This window comes from Mycteria americana, chromosome 8 (genome assembly GCF_035582795.1).
Source record: "Mycteria americana isolate JAX WOST 10 ecotype Jacksonville Zoo and Gardens chromosome 8, USCA_MyAme_1.0, whole genome shotgun sequence".
Lineage (NCBI taxonomy): Eukaryota > Metazoa > Chordata > Aves > Ciconiiformes > Ciconiidae > Mycteria > Mycteria americana.
This window is the reverse complement of record NC_134372.1, coordinates 6,698,775-6,715,563: the sequence shown is the minus strand read 5'-3', so window position 1 is coordinate 6,715,563 and position 16,789 is coordinate 6,698,775. Positions and strand designations below refer to the sequence as shown.

General features: G+C 51.1%; 1 protein-coding gene and 1 long non-coding RNA gene across 2 annotated transcripts; one reads left to right on the top strand and one right to left on the bottom strand.

Annotated features, from left to right (window-relative positions):
* Positions 1-7,173: 7,173 nt before the first annotated feature.
* On the top strand, positions 7,174-10,726 carry LOC142413437 (uncharacterized). Its single transcript, XM_075509573.1, has 2 exons — positions 7,174-7,525; positions 9,349-10,726. Exon 2 carries the CDS (start codon positions 9,351-9,353, stop codon positions 10,341-10,343), a length of 993 nt encoding a protein of 330 aa, XP_075365688.1. The 5' UTR covers positions 7,174-7,525; positions 9,349-9,350; the 3' UTR covers positions 10,344-10,726.
* Positions 10,727-11,619: 893 nt separating this feature from the next.
* LOC142413438 (uncharacterized) lies at positions 11,620-16,184 on the bottom strand. Its single transcript, XR_012776819.1, has 3 exons — positions 16,126-16,184; positions 12,007-12,130; positions 11,620-11,696 (listed from the first exon to the last, which is right to left on the bottom strand). It is a non-coding gene; the product is annotated as an uncharacterized LOC142413438 (long non-coding RNA).
* Positions 16,185-16,789: the final 605 nt, after the last annotated feature.

Here is a 16,789-nt window from a genome sequence, read left to right as displayed (position 1 = left end):
AGCATGAGTTAACTTACGGTGCGTGCATACACTCCCCTTCCTCATGTGCAAGGGGATCCCATGCTCATGCACCGCAGCCACAGGCACTGCAGGATTACCTGGAGGGCAGCTGGGTCAACAAAGACAGGAGGAATGGGTTAGGGATGGAGTTTCCCAGCAGAGGCCCTCCAAATCCACATGCAATCCCACTACCACCAGTGAGAGGTAGCTTGGGCAAAGCAAGGAGCCCGTGCTGGTAAACTAGAGCCTCCCTGAGCAAATATTCATGTCTTGGAAGAAGGACTTATAGCTTGGTGGTGCAGAAACAGCAAACAGAGCCGGGGAATGCCACGGTTGGCTCTGCGGAGCAGCCTCTGAAAAAAAAGGCATTTCAAGGAGCAATTCCAGGCCAGGAAAGCAGTTATTCAGGTTATTCTCAATTACACCAGGCAGAATGTAGCTCCTTCAAAAACTGCCGTGCAAATCTGACTGCCCCATCACACAGCACAGGGGGGCAGAGCGTGATTTCCAGCTACCCACCCGGGGGCTGCTGGCTCAACACTTGGCTTTGCTCTTAGGGGTTTAAAAAGTGGTGCAGAGCCCTTCTGGGGGCTGAACGTCTGGGAACCCCGCTGGAGCTGCGTGTGTGTGCATGTGGATGCGTGCGTGTGTGCACGTGGATGTGTGCGTGTGTGCACGTGGATGTGGATGCGTGCGTGTGTGCATGTGGATGCGTGCGTGTGTGCATGTGGATGCGTGCGTGCGTGCACATGGATGCGTGCGTGCGTGCACGTGGATGTGTGCGTGTGTGCATGTGGATGTGTGTGTGTGCATGTGGATGCGTGCGTGTGTGCATGTGCATGTGGATGTGTGCGTGTGTGCATGTGGACGTGGATGTGTGCGTGTGCGTTGCTCTCCTGTGCTCTCCCCCCCGCACCCCTCCCCCCCGTCCTTCCACAATCCCTCCTTCATTAGCAGCTTTCTAAAGCCAAGCAGGGACCGAAGCAACGGGGCCACAAAACCACATCAAGTACAAGCACTCTTCTAAAAACTCATTACAGCGAGAAGCAGAGCAGGATGACACATGTGGGAGAAACCTCATCATAGTTAATCTGCTGGGTTTTATGCTTCATCAGCAGAGTGCTCCCACCAGCCTTACGCGATGAAATTGCACTTGGCATCCGTGCTACCCCGAGCAAAGCTCGGGTTCCCGGCAGACTGACGATGGAGGACCCACTCAGGCTGCTTTGCCTCTCTGGATGCAGAGTTTCTAGTCGAGTTACCACTAGATGGTGGCACGGCACAAGAAGTACGGTTATGAAACAGCTGCTGGCCTTTGGTACCAGGGTGAAAAAATCCCTCGATCGGGTGAAAAGGGCTCTCTGCACCCCAGCGTTGCAGGAAGGACCAGGGGGAGTAACACCCGCCCAGCTCAATCCCCGCCGCAGTGCGAACATATTCGAAGATGCTTTTGTACTGGTCTGAAGAGCAAGCATGAAGCCCGGAGGAGAGAAACAAGAGACAGCAGCAGCAGTGGAGAAATAGAGCTGTGATCAGCCCCGCCACCCAAACCACAGAAAATAGTTCAGGAATTCAGTTGTTTTCTGGGAGTGCTAGTTCTTAGGGCGTCTAAACACAGCCCAGCTCCAGCTGATAACAGAAAGTTTAGAGGGTAGTAACACTGCAGGGTTTTTTCCACTGATGGTTATCATTAACTGGTCTTGCAATTCTTTTAATCAGGCAAATCTCTTTTTTTAAAGAAATGCAATAGCTATGGGAAGACGAACTTGTCTCGGATGAGCCAGCAGCTTGGACTAACAGCCAAATGCTGAGCAGTTTGTAACAAATCAGTTATGCAGCGAAAAGGCGTCCGTTTTCTGTTTGCAAGTGACTGGGCTGTTCCTGCAGTTGTTCATGATCAAGGAATCTGTCATGCCACAAAAGCCATTTACAGCACACTTGCTTGAATTGTTTGAGTCCTCTGTGAGCTGTGCTGGGGGGTCTGTGGGACTGACCGGCACAGCTTCCAAAATAAAGTCAATCTCTGTATTTAAAGGATGGAGATCCCAGGGCCTGAAAAATGAAAGCCGGACTTCTGTGCAGTTGAGGTCTTCAGAGCAAAGGGAAGCAAAGGCGACTTCCCTGGGAGCTAAGCAGCCGCCCGCTCTTCTTCCCGCTGCGTTGGTATTCTAACCTTGGTCTGTCTGGGTTTATTTTCAGCAGGAGGAGAGGTGGATCAGTAGCACGGCAAGTTCAGACCCCTTTCCCCCACCAGCGCTGCCAGAGGGGGTTTGGAAAGGAGCTACGCAAGTGAAGTGCAGCTCTCCTGCACGGCCTGACCGGCAGGAAACAACTTGTTGCTTGTAATACCTAACGGCATTTGCACGGCTCGCTGCTTCCCTTGGTATAGATTTCTCAGATTTTCCGGCCACTGCCAGCGTCCCCGGGCCACCCCGATGGGTGCTGGCTTCAGGCAGCTGCTGCGAGCGACTTGGCACCCTGGGCTGCTGGCACATGGGGTTTTCCTGGGACCCCGGGTAGGAGAAGGCTTTCAAGTGACGGTAGCACAGGGTCCTCACCAAGCCCTGCCACCATCGACGGCACCCAGCTTTCCAGCCTCTTCGTGGGGCATGTCCAAAAAGGACAAACCTACATCAGCGTTCAGGCACTTTGGGATGGTCAGGTGTTTTGTTGGAGTCTGAATGTGCATTTCTATAATCTAAAATGATGTACGGAAAAATGCACGCATACAAAGATACAACGTAACCTTATGCAGACCAGTAATAATATAAACATTTATAGTCTTTCAAATAAATAGCCTGGGCTGGATTCCCAGGGGAAATCGCCAGCGAGCAGCCACTACAGTTTGCACTTTCTGAGACTTCAAAGTGCTTTAAAAATGTCCACACCGGCACCGAGCTCTCTGCAGGCCGAGGGCAGCCAGCACCCATGCGAGCCGGGCTGACTACCCACGACACCGGCGTGGCCTAGAAACTCCCAGCAAAGGCTCCCTGGAGTCATTTTCCAAGCTTAATTGAAACCCCAGGGAAACTGAGTGCCTAAATCACTCGGAGCCTTTTCAAAGCTTCCCAAAAGGACTCCACCCGCGTTCCCAGCTGGACGGAGAGCTCAGCTCCTGCAAACAAGCCTTGTGCTAAATGGTGACGGGCTACAGTAACCCAGTCCTCCAGCAACCGGTTCCTCGCTTGCAAAAGACCCAAGAAACACCTGGTAATTTCCAGAAAATCTGTGTGCATCAATTATAGTGTTTGTACAAGTACCCGCCACCAGTTACCGTGTGAGCTGCAGTCAAGGCAACAGCTGTGGGTGCGACATTTCTAACCCAGCTCTGCCTAGTTAATACAAAACCAGCTCATTAATGTTTCACAGGAATATCCTTGCTGCATACCGTAGCAGCTGCTTGCTGTAATGCATGGGAGGTTAACGGGCTGGGGGATATAATTAGAGAACACAAATCATCTGGAATCTGGCACAAATCGCGTCAAACTCTTTTCCTTTCCTGAACTTTTAATGACAAACATGCAAGAGAGAAGCAGCTCGCTGCACCGAGGCTTGGAGGTGCTCAGGGTCACGCTAACCCCGTGCCCCGTCCCTGGCAAGAGCCAACGCTACCGCAAAGCCCGGCGTTACCATTGCTCCCTTCCTGACGCTCTCTGACGTTATTAGACACCGGCTCGCAGCATGGGAGCAGGGTGGCAGCATTTTCCGATCATGGACCAGTCACAATATTTGCTAGTTTACCGAAAAGCCTTGTTTCTGCAGGCAGGAGCGTGGTAGGACCGCGTGCCGGGCCGATGGCCATCCCTTTGCAATGCCGGCGTCTTTGGGTGCTGTGGCTGCTCCGGGAGGAGGAGAGGGCAGAGATGAGAGGAGGCAGAGAGCTGCCAAGCAAGGTAAAAACTGCTTAATAAAAAGGAAAAAAAAAAAAAAAAGGAAAAAAAAGTGAATTTACAGTTCTACCGGTTACTGGGAAAGCTTGAATCTGGCAGCCCAAATGTCCCTTGGAGACCTCATAATCAGAAAGTGACGGGAATGGACCTCCAGTTTAGTGTCGTCTTGAGCCGGTTCTGGCAGCAGGCACAGCCTCCCCGTGCAGGAGCTTCAACACTGGGATTTCTTTCCACCTGGGATTTTGCTACCCCAGCCCAGGGCAGCGGTGCCTGCGTCCCAGTGCCCAGTGCCCAGCTGTGCCACCGCAGGCACGAGCAGAGCAGCAATGCGGCATCACGGAGCTGCCACGTCGGTGCCACCGGCTCTGACCTGCTCCCAGCCGGTGAGCCCAACGCAGCCGCCCAGCTCCCCGGCACCCGCGGGGGTATCGCTTTGCCAAACCAGGCTGGAGAAGGTTTTACTCTTTTACCTTTTCTGTACAGCTTCATTACGTTGGAAAGCTTCCTCCCCCCGCCCCCCAAATAAATATTCCTTGCAATATTCCGAAGCAAAAGTTCTTTATGAAGCAGCCTTGGCTGCACTTGTGCCCCATCAGGTGGGTGCTGGCTTTAGCCGCCGCCGTCCCAGAGCCCCCGTTTGGCATTAAGAGTATTTTTCCTGAGAATACCCCAAATGGGAATTGCCTTTGGTATCTATTTAGGGCTCCCAAAGATTAATTGGCTTGTTTATCTGAACATCAACAAGCTTCAAAAATGCCCAAAGGAGAGCGGCCTGTTACGCTTGTGCAGCTCTGCTGAACTGTTTGAATACAAGACTTTCCCCCAAACTGGAAGCATTCAAAAAAAAAAAAAAAGCTAACAAACAGAAAACCAAACAAAAAATAACTCTACAGCATTTAGATCTCAGACACTCAACCGAGCCTTGCAGAACTAATAACTCGTGTTTTCCTTGGCAGCTTGGGCACCGCTGCTGTTGCTGTTTTCTTTTGCTATTAATCCCATTTGGTTACGGTTTTCATGCGCTCAGGAACGCTGATTCACCGCGCTCTCGCGGAGGAGTATAAGTACAGGAGACCGGGATGGTTGAACCAGAGCCGTCTTCAGAAGTGCTTGGAAGAAACCTACGGCAGTTTTGCGAAGAGACAAACAAGCGTTCAAAGGTGCCTCTTTTTTTTTTTTTAATTAACATCTTTTGAGCAACCACTTGATGAAGGAGGAAACCAAACGGCTGTGGTTGAGGTAAAAAAAAAAGAGGTGTTGCTATAAATTATATTTGGTTAACAATAGCTACTTTTTAAGCTGTATCTGGTATTTTTAAATTTATATTTTAATCTTCATATGATCAAGAATGTAAAAAAGATGATAGAGAACAAATCATTTATATTGGGGTTATCTGAGTAATTCCAATAACAGTGATTCAAATAAATGTGATTTTCCTACAGTAACACCAGATGCCTGGAAGAAACTGATTTCAATAGACAGAAGGGATTTTTATTGCAAACCCATATTTTTAGTGTAGTTTCATAAAGAAGCACCTCACCTGACCCCATTTTGTGAGGACCTTCATCACTTTAGAGGCTCTTGGGCAGCTTCCCAGTGCAAGGCTCGAGGTCTCCGCAGCCCCGTCCTGCCCGACACCACCAAAAGCACACGGAGGGATGATGATATGGACAAGCTTTAGGAGGGTCCCTGACCCTGTTAGACACCTGATAACCCAACCCCGAGCCTAATCCGTGCGCTCTCGGAGCTGCTGCCGGCCCAGGCGGGGTGGCCACAGCCAGCCTGGCGCCTTGCACGGCCCCGGTTCTACTTGCTCCATCAGACCATGCGGCCTTTGAGGAGACGTCTCCAGCCAGGAGGAGGGACTTTCCAGGGAGGGGAACGATCTTGAAGAGTTTTATAAAGAGAACATATCCATGCACATCTGCACATGTGGAATTTTTTTTCCAGATCAGTGGTTTTCCTCATGAAATGGCTTTCCCAAGCTTTATACTGCAGCTGCTTGGAGTAGTTGGGGTCTGAGGGTTTTTTTCCATTCGATGGTAATTATAGTGCCTGCAAGCAAGGAGAAATCTAAGTTCTAAGTTGTTACTACAGCATGATTCCAGCTGATCATTGCTGTTAGCAAATTCCATGCGTGAAGGTTGAGGGTCATTTCAGCTAACTTCAGCCGTTTGGCATCAGAAGTCCGGACAAACAGCTTAAGCTTGCACACCTTTTATATTTAAATGCTAAGCAATGGCTATTTCCAGAAAGCAAATAATCTCTGCTTTGAACTATATCCTGAAGGGATGCACAAGTCTTTTGAGCTGCTTATTTCTTTCCACTGGAGATAAAGAAAGAACCTGGATGATGAGCAGGGCTTGGGCGACCAAATCAGCAGTCAAAGCCAATTCTAGTCTGAATGCTGCATTAAATATTTGCATTAAAACTAAAGCAGTCATTTTTAATCTAAGATTTCTGCTTTTCTCGCCATCCCTCCCAGCAGCTCAGGAGAGGTGGTGTGGGGAGCAGCAAGGTTCAGAAATGCAGTCACGCTCTCTGGCCCGGGGCACACAGGGATGTTGCGCAGCGTGGCTATTCCCCGGTAACGAACAGCAGCTATTGAGGCTCCCTCGGAGGACAGTATTGGGAAATAAAAGCAGAAGGAAGATTCTGCTGCAAAATAACTGCTCACCTCCCCACCCAATGTGATGCTGCAAGAGAGGCTACGAGAAGGATACTGGAGTTATACCAGAATTGCAAGCAGTTTGCAGCATGTTAATAAGCCAGAAAACAAAGACAAAGCCCTGCTGTCCAGAGACCCGCAAGGTCAGACGCTGCCAGTCCTCCTGGCAAAGCAATTTGCCGTAATGCACTTGTGCGGTCCTGCTCGGCGGGCGCCAGCTCAGCGAAACACGAACGGGGCGATGCTGGGGGCGGCGGGGAGAGGGGGGGTAGAGGAGCGGAGCCCCGGGAGGGACAAGGCTGCCAGCGTCGCGGCGGGGCCGGCTGCTGCTGTGCCTCCGCAGGGGATGCACGGCTTGGCACGAAACGGGGAGCAGGGAGGGAGCAGAGCAGCGATAAGGATGCTGCAAGCACCCCCCGCTCTCTTGGGCAAGCCTGGCCAAGCGGCATGAATTTTCTCGTGACATAAGGCAGAGAAGGAGCAAAAGGAGCTCAAAATCGAAGGATTCGCCGTTCAGCAATGAAATACGATGGCATTACGGCTCCTCTTTTCATACCCCCCAACTCAGAGCACAGGCAGCCCCTCCGGCGGCACGACCACAGCACCGCACTCGCCTTTCACCTGGGGAAATATAATAAGGCAGTGGACGGGCAGGGATTTGTCATGGACCGTCCCACTGGGGACGGGATGGCCCTGCCTCCCTGGTGCCTGTTTGCTGTCCCCGTGCTACACGGCATTTGTCAAACGCGGGCTCTCCGGCAGGGCAGGCAGCCAGCGGGCTATATTTAGCAACAACAACAAAACAGGCAGCCGAATCAGCTGACTGGAGGCAGGGAGCCCGATGCACGGTTTAGTTTTAGACAGCACATATTCTGCGCTGAAAACGGGGAGGGAGAGAGCCGGGTAGAGACGTGAGAGCCGGGGGAGCCGAGAGCCACCCGTCCCTCTGCACCGGGCAGCGGCGCAGGTAAGGGGAGGGCATGGCAACGCCGGGTCCGAACGTGGGCTGCGTCCTGGCTATGGCCGGGAAGGACCCGCCATGGCCGCAGCGGTGATGCTCCAGGCGTGGCCGGGAGGGGAAGCCGCAGGGCAGGGCGTCGTGCCCTCCGGGGCTGCGGGGTGCCGGCAGGATGGTGGGTGCTGCCGACGGGCGGGCGGGAAGGTGACCTCGGCACGGCCGGGCTCCACCGGAGTGGGGCCGTGCTGGCGTGGTGCCGGGGGCGAAGGGGATTGCATCCGGGCTGGAACCGATTCATCCCATCGGAAGAGTTTTACTGTAAATAGGTAATTTAATTTCCTTCCGGAGGAAGGGCACGTTAACAGGACTTAGTTAATGATTAGCGCTATCGTAAGTTAACACGAGAAGCCCGCGCCCGTTATCTGAAGCATCCGGCTGCCCCCTCGACGCCGGGGTCGAGCAGGCCCAGACCCTGACGCTGCCGAGCTCGGGCAAGGGGTTGGGAGGGAAGGCGGAGGAGCAAGCCTTCCTCTTAACACTTAAAGACGTGAGAAGAAAGGAGCAGATAGAATAAAGAAAGGGAAATAAAAAGGCCATAAGGTTTAAAAGAAGCATCTCCTCCTCTCAGTTCAGCAAATCCCACCTTGGCTGACTTTCCCAGTAGCACCTGAGATGAAAACCAGTCAAAGCCAGCAGCAGCTGGGGAGGGACGGACACCCCGCGAGCCCTACCCTGGGCTCAGGGTGAGCTGCTCACTTGCGCTCTGTATGCGATCTGCAGCTTGCAGAGAGGTTCGACAAAGCCAGATTTATTTCCAGCAATGACAAGCAAGGCATTAAAATAGCTGGCAAAGCACTTTTTGTGTTTAATCACACAACAAAGCTATATTGTGTCGACAGATTATTCACATACAAATTCCACTGGGGGGGGGGGGATAGCAAAAAAAAAAAGAAAAGAAATTGGATCTGGACCATGTGGTCATTTCTGCCGGAAGGGGAGATAAGCAAAGCACAGGGGAGAGTATTCTGAGGAAAAAAGAAAATCAGTACAGTTAGAAAACGCTGCAACACGAAATATTTGTAAAAAGGTTTACCTGACTAGTGGGAGCAGTTTGATGAAAATCCATCCTAAAAAGAGTTGAGGATAACTATTTGAATATAAAGAGGATAACTATTTGAATATAAAGGGCATGAATTAAATCCCTTTGCCTCTATATAAGCATTCAGGGAAGGATCTACCACTCCATAACCACCTTTATGAACCACTGGCAGAGGCAAAAATGAGCATGTTGGTCCATTACCACCGACAGCTTCTAGAAGAGCTCGGCGGTAATGGCACTGTATGCTCCCCACGGGGGTAGGTCAGCTCCTCTCCTGTTGAGATCAGCTCTTGCCTGTTCGGACACAAGATGAAGTCAGAGCCCCGTTACAGTGCACAGACCAGCGGCGTATTGAGCGAGGAGAGGAGTTTGTCCCGCGCTGCTACGACCCGGGCAGCGAGACGAGCCGGTGCACCTGCACCACGCTGCCTCAGCTGCTGACCCCTCGCGTTGCTTCAGATGGGAGCACCGTCGCCGATCTCTTTAACGAACCTTTTCTTTCCTACTGCACTTAGTCACTCGGCTACTTTTGTACATATGGGCTCTTTATGAAGCCACGGATATAAAAGTACTGCCAGCAAACTGTTAAAACGCAGTTTCTGTAAACACCGCTGTTTGCCACGAGAAAACATCAGGGTGGCTCAGGTAGCATGGACTTTGCAGGAACAAGCCCAGAATTTCTTTACCGCAGCTGGCTTTCACATGCTGATCATGTCTGGTCTGTTCTTTGCAGCCATGGCGCCCCGGATAAGATTGAGTATTTCAAAGCCTCTCCCAACCATACGCGAAACCCACGAGGAAGCGATGGAAGATTCAACCAGCAACCTGAAACGTACTGGAAGTACTGCAGCCAGCCCAGACTCGTACTCCAGTGATGATTACATTCAATCCATCTGCCACCTCGCCAGACCCACCTTCCCGGGCCTTCCTGAAAGCAGCGGTAAGATTCAGGACAGAAAGACCCTGAAGACCATTGAAGACAGGCCGTGGTCTCCATCCCTTGGGGGGACACAGCAGGAAACGTCAAAGTGTAAATTGACCAATTTCATCTCAAATGTGGTGCCGCTGGGAAAAGCCACACCCGCAGAAGCTGACTTCTGGTCCAGAGAGGACCCTCTGGCACAGATTTACACCCGCGCAGGAGAGCTCCGCTCCTCCAAGGCTTCTTCGTACGGCAAAAGCTCCAGCATGGGTTACTCCCAGTGCAACTCTTCTTCCCCAAACAGTGAACTTCATCCTCCAGCCACGAAAGAAAAAGCCACAGGGAAATCCAATTTGCTGCAAGTGTTCAGTTTTCCAAGGCTTCCCTCCCCAAGACCAGTGCAGAAAGAAGCAGTCTGCTCAGAGCTGAAGTATCTCAGAAGAGATGAGGGAGCAGTTTTAGGGAGTAACCACAGTCGGAAAGAAAACGGCCCCGTGTTCGTTACCGGTGAAGAGCTATCGCCATGCTCGGCCAGAGGGAAGCTGCTGGGAAACCCAGCCTTGCGCTGCTCTGTAAGAAGGCAGAGTTGTTTGCTCAATACAGCAGGCGCTGATGAAAAAGAAGGGAGAGAAAATTCTCACTGTGACAAAAATATAATGGGTGATGTCCCCACTAAGCAGAGATACTCCGAGTGCTTCCAGGCAGCTAAAAAAGCCATGATCCATAACTGGATTTCAGAGCACAGATGCATCTGGAAAGAAGCAAAGGTAAAAGCTTGTTTGCTCCCAGCCATTGCTGAAGTGTGAAGAAGTAGCTGTTCAGAATAATTTTATTCACAAGAAATAACCACCCTGTGCTCTAGAAGCTCTCCCTGGAGTCCTTACACAGAAAACACGGCTTGAATGTGCATGCAAGTCAGGCAGACTTTTGTGACCCATCATATCCCTCATCAGTGGGCAAAGGGACAATTCAGAGTCTCATCCACTAAGGAAACAGCAACTCATTCTCATTTGGGAACAGCAACAGTTCATAAAGCATCTCCCCCCACCTATTGCCTAGAACTGCCCTGAGCACGGAGAAAAGCTGATGAGAGTACAAACCCCATCTGTTCTGGAGGAGAAGTGATCTGCGGGAACATCAAACTGCTGGTGTTTTCCAGCACATGCCAAACAGCCAGATGTTGCTCACTCTTGGGTACAGTTATTCTGAAAGGAACATTTTGACCGATGCTTGGACAGTACTAAATGTGCTCTCTCTGACATATACAGTTACTAGGAGACCCATTACAGATCACTGTGTCAGCACCAGAATACCACTGGGTAGGTCACCCGTTAGTGCAGTACCATAAAGAAATATTTTTTTTAAATCATAATAAGTCTTTTATGAGGATTTGCTAGAGGGCAGCACGGAGAATATTACAACTCCTCCTTGTGGGGATTTTTTTCCTGTTGCTTACCCTGGCACAACCCTATTACCTTTACTCCTTGATTTACCCTTGGCAGGAGGAGAGCTAGGAGCCCTGGGCGGGCATTGCCGTGCCAGTGCTGCGGCCGTCCTGGAGCTGTCACAGCCTGCGATGCCAGCTGTAAAAAACCAGATGCCACGCTGGCGTCTGCCCTGCCACCCGCACCAGCGAGGCTGCGCAGCGCGGGCACCCACAGAGTTTGCTGCTCGGGTGCAGGAGCCCCACGAGCTCGCACGCAGCTCCGCAGGCTCAGCGGCACAAGAAGAGCAGCTTTGGCTGAGGGGCTGGGGGTGCTGGGCTGGCGTTCACAGGATCTGAATGTAAAATAATCATTTCTGAGTTCCCCTTCATATCTGTGCTTCTGTATTCTCACCTACCTGACCATGCTAACGATGCTGACTGTGCTTCGCCTGGCGCTGTTGGACCGAAACGTGAAAAAACCACACGTGCGTGTTAGGACCATCCAGCACATAACGTACATAAAACAATCCAGTTGATGTTAATGCTACACGGGATGTCTGTACGAAGAGAAGCATTCCCGCATTGCTGTGAGATCCCGGCGTGGTGTGAGCACATGGCCAAGTCATCCCTTGCTGCTGCGTGGAGACGTCTCCGTCCAGGGAAACTGTCTCTCATCAGCACCTTCTCCTGCAATCAGAGCAACCTCACGTACCTGCGTCTGCTACAGCACTCTCTGTAGCCAGCCAAGAGAAGGAGGTGAGAAAATCACAAAGCAATACTAGCATAATTATTATTACTACTACTAGGAATAAATCTTTTGACACAGAGGAGAGCAGAGGGACCAGGCTGTTTGTTCAACTGCAGCTAAGATGGGAAGTACCACTGGAAAGCTGCAATTCTAAAAATGCTCACAAGTGATTTCTAAACCACCCTTGAGCAGATTAAATCAGAAGGCAACTTCTGCTCAGTACCAACATGAGTGTAAATACGCTCGAGGATCAAAAGGTAAGCATATTTGAGCTTCTCGTTCTCACATCTCTTACCTCAAATATTTTTTCTCCTGTTGAAACTCATTAGCACTATGGAGCTGAACTGCTTCTCATCTTCGTTTTTGAACTAACCGCACAGCGAGAACAAAAGTGAAGGCGGCTCCAGCTTTTATTAGAGCTGATGGAGAGAGTCAAATCAAGGAAGGTTCCAGCCTGCTCTGCCTCCTCCACATCTTTCCCTTCCTTCTCAGGTTAACGCTGGGATTTAAGCGATGCTTGTCCTCATTGCCCTGCTGACATTTTAATTTCTCTCCACGTGAATATTTATGACACTAATGCCTAGCAAGTCTTGTGCCAACTGCATGTATCACTGCTTTTGACAGAGAAAACAAATAAAACTGTTACATCGAGCTGCTGTTTCCATTACTGCAGAACCACCGGTGATTATTTTCAGTGCAGGGCTGGTCCACAGCACATGGGCTTATGACTTGCCAGCCAAACACCGTCTCACTCCACCAGGTCACCGACAGAGCCAGCTCCCGGGCTCTTTCCCCACACATTCAATGCCTTGCAAAGCTTTTCTGCCTTGTCAGGGTCAGGCCTTCTGTGCCCAGGACCCAGGCTTTGCTTAAAACCAGCCAAGCTGTGCACCAGCAGGTTCCTCTAGGACAAGCGCTGTAAGCTAAAATATTCATCCTCATGGCAGAGGCACGAAAGGGCCTTCACACCTCACCCCTTTGGCAGCTGATGCCCAACACTGTGATTCCTTCTCAGCTGCCACGTAATCCTGCGGGTCTCTCAAAGCCTGAAAGCCACCAACTTTTCCAGCAGAGCTCCCTAGAGGTCTAAAACCTGCGAGCAGGGACCGGAGCACCGCTGTGCTGTGTCCGGAGGAAAGCCCAGCCACGGGGCTCACAACTCAACCATTCCTGCTGCCCCTGGCTCTGCAAATATTGCAATAGCCAGAGCGAAGAGGCGCAGGAGGGGGTTAGAGCTGCAGCTCAGGACTCCCTGGGAAAAGCCCCCGACTCCTCTTAGGCAGGACAGGGAGCAGTGCTGCGGTCTGCGGGGCTGGGCTCGGGGCTGGGGGGCATTTCTAAATGCGGCAGCAGTTCCAGGTTTGCTCAGCAGCAGGCTGCTATGTGCCCGGGGAGCACTAGGTGTTTGGGGTTAGGCGCAGCGAGGCTTGGAGGAATGAAGCTTTAGACTAGGTTGTCTTTTTCTAGAGCGTACTTTTTCTTTAGTGAAAATTGAGGTTCTCCTCAAGCAACTGGGTTTTGTGTGGAGCCAAAGCTGCTGGGATGCAGCAAAGAGGGGGACAAACGGGCACAGACAAGTTAGGGTCACAGGGGTGACAAGGCAGCGAGGTGAGGGGAGGGAAACACGGGCGGTGGTGCCTGCGAGCAGGGCAGCTCCCAGCAGGAGGGGTATGCTGGGGGCCGGGAGCCACCCTTCAGGTTCCGATAAATCCTCTTTTGAAAAGCACAGCCCTCACCTTCTTCACCATTGCCTTTGTTGGGAAGGAGCACATCAGCCCCTGCGAAACTGCCGGGCCATTAACTGCTGCAGCAGTTCCCGGGATAAGGCAATTTTGCAGCCGTACAACATCATCCGCCTCTCACGGACGTGTGCTGGGCCGGGGTGTGGGGCAGCCCCATCGCCCCATTGCTGCCGGTGTCGGCGGCTGTAGCAGCCCCGCTGCTCCCCTGCCACCGAGGGCTCTCCAGAAGGTGACCGAGAGCTGCCGAGGGAGCCTGCAGTCCTACCAGAGGAAAATAAATGGGATGCATTTGGATGGGGTGACGTGGTATGGAGTTATACGGCGCTTTTCTCCCTGTTCCCCCCTTTGGTGACCGTACTGCCCCATAGACGGGCACCTGGTGCCACTGGGAAATGCCCTCCCTCTTTTCCTCTATACAAAAGAGTGGTTGGGGAATCACTAGTCGGGATAAACCTGCAGAAGTCACAGCCTGTTCAGAAGTGCTCCCAGACAAGAAAGGAAACCTTATCTAGGAATGTAGGTCACAGAGTGAGATAAAAGCCATGCTGCTTCCATGGCCAATCTCACGGCAGCCTCTGCATTTGAAGTCACTGGCAGAAAAACCTCATTTATTGAGATCATCAGAACTGCCGAAGGGATTTGGATTAATTTGAATGGGGAATTGGTCTCCAAATCCCACCGGCAGCTTTCGGTCTCAGCCTTCGCAACCAGTTCACAAGCAATTTACGGGCTAACGTGCAATTTTGCTTGCGTGATCATGCAGCCTTTTACCGCTGCAAGCAGTAAATGCATTTGGACACAGAAAATCACGATCAGAATTTACAAGCCAGAGACTACAAGGTCGAAACAAAACTGTCCCGCTCTTTTCTCAAACGCTCATCTTTTAAATGACAAAGATACCGATCAGCTCAAACCAGAGGGGAGGAAGCAACGGGGCTGGGAGCCTTGCTAATGGGACCTGATGGTTAGACTGGTACAACGCAGAAGCAGCTCAGAAACGCGTCCGGCAGCCACAGCGCACAGAGACCCCCATCCGCCGCAGGAGGGGCCTTTCTGTGCCAACAGGGACAGCCAGGAAGATGGATGTTGATCGGAAAATACAATATGAGCCAGTACAACGTGATTACAGACAGGGATAGGTCACGAGCGGGTCTCTCGCAGTGAGGGAACGTCACGACCAGAGACAAGCTGGAGCAGATTTAAGGGCCACACACAAGCAGGTAGGTGCAGGAGGTGCGTGAGGCAGGCTAGCAAAACCAGTTTCTAAAAAGGTCTTTAAATGGGAGCTCTGAAGTTAGGATAAAAGCAGCTATTTTTTAAGAAACAATCCAAATCTTAAAGCTCCTACAGGCCTAATTCAAAGGGATGAGACCCAAGCCCGAGGCAGAAGGCAGGGTCCCTCTGCTTAAAGCACAGGCTTTGTGGATAGTGCACCAGCCTTTCCCTGTGCCCTGAAGTGCCTGCAATTGGATTGCTCATTGAGGGCATATTTTAATTAACTTTGAGCCTTCCTAAGTGGAGAGTAATGATAAATGGTGTACAATGAAGCTAAACTGCATTTAGTGACTAAGCAGGAATCCCTAAGCTTTGAATGAAAACCTCCTATGTCCCATCAGCAACGTGATTAATGGCAAAGCGTTTTGCATTTGCAGCTGTAACCACAGGCAGGAGAGAGATCTGAAATGATGGCTGAAAGCTTTTCTGCTTGTATTTGAGGAGTCAGATCATTCAAGCACAGCTCTCTGCCTTGCTCACGCGAGCCCCCGTGTTTTTGTGGCTGGCATCACTTATATGGGCCATGGTTGAGAGCAGCAATGGCTCCTGGAGCACCACATCTTGGGCTCGTGGCCTTTTCCCATGCTCTGGGATTCTCAAGTATAACTGAATTTGCCTGGCACGAGCTAGAGCTGATGCAAAATACACATTGTGTAAATACAGATATAATGTTCCTGGCAATCGCAGCCTTCCTGGAATTAATGCTCCTGGAGGCAACACTTCCAAGGACTGTTGGGAGGAGCTGTGGAAAAACTGGGCATTTTTTGAATACCATCTAGTTGCTACATAATGTTTGACCAAATGCCATTTAAAATCAAAGGGAGACCCTAAGTGTTTTGGAATGGGCTTGTAATGGGAATAATTTTCTGCTGCGTTTAAAGCACAGATTTCTAATAGCAGCTGATGAGAGAAATCAAATTATTAGTTTATTTATTTGTGTGTATTAGCATTTTGTCAACCATTTCTTGTCTTTGCTTTTAAATTAACCTCGCTGAAAGCCCATCAGCCTGCTGGGAGCTTAAAAAACCCCTGTCTGTTAACCACAACATTTTAGCTGCCTGCACTTCACCCAACTTGCAGTGACTTTTCACCTCTGTGATCAGCAAGTCTGTGTTCTGCAAAGCGGGGTGGTCGCGCAAGGTGAAAGCAGAACTAGCCAGCGGGGAGACTGCCACATCTCATCGGATGGTGGAACAGGACATCTACAAGTCAGCTGAGTTTAGCTGAATGTTTTGTTATTTTTCCCTTGGTCACAAGTATGTAGGAGAGAAAATGGCTTCTGATTTATACCAGCGGTGCTGACCTGCAAGTTTTATATCTTTCCAACTCACTCGGTGGAGCATCGGGTGGAGCTAACCCGGCTCGTGGCTCAGCTTCAGAAAAGGGAGATGCCATACCTCGAGTGTCCGGACTCCAAAGCAATTACACGAGAAACACCAACTTTGCTCGAGATGCTCTTCACATTCCCCCTCAGCTCATGCTACAGAAACATCAAACTGCACAGAAAAAATTGTGACATTTGCTCACAGATGGCTTTTGTGGGTCAGTAACGCCGACTACCCGCCCGGTCCTGTTGAGCCGGGTGCTGTACAAATGCACGGAGAGCAGCCGTCCCTGCCTCGCTGAGCCTATCAGCCGTTCAAACCTCGTTAGTGAGATTAGCTGGGTGCTTCAGATTAAGGCTGATTTGCACGAAGAGCAAAGGAACCTGTGCGTGGTCCTTGCTCAAAGCAGAGCCAGCGCATTTAGTAAAAAATATTCCTGGTCTTTAGGGCAAGCAAATATAAGCACCGGCTTGATCATGCCCAGTTTTGAATCCAGAAGCACCCAGGTCCTACTCAGGACCCTGGTTTAAGGACAGATGGACGTCTGAGCAGCTGACACTGCAGGTAGCAGCAATTTGGTAGCGATGGCAAAACAAGTTTCTGCTCCTGCCCAGGAGAGCAGGTACGGATGAGCTGGAGAAGCTGCAGCTGGGGCTCTGCTGCTGTTCCCAGGCCTGGTTCAGCCCCAGCACACCCTGAAACGTCCACAGTGCCACTTGCGCAAGGTGCCGGGAGG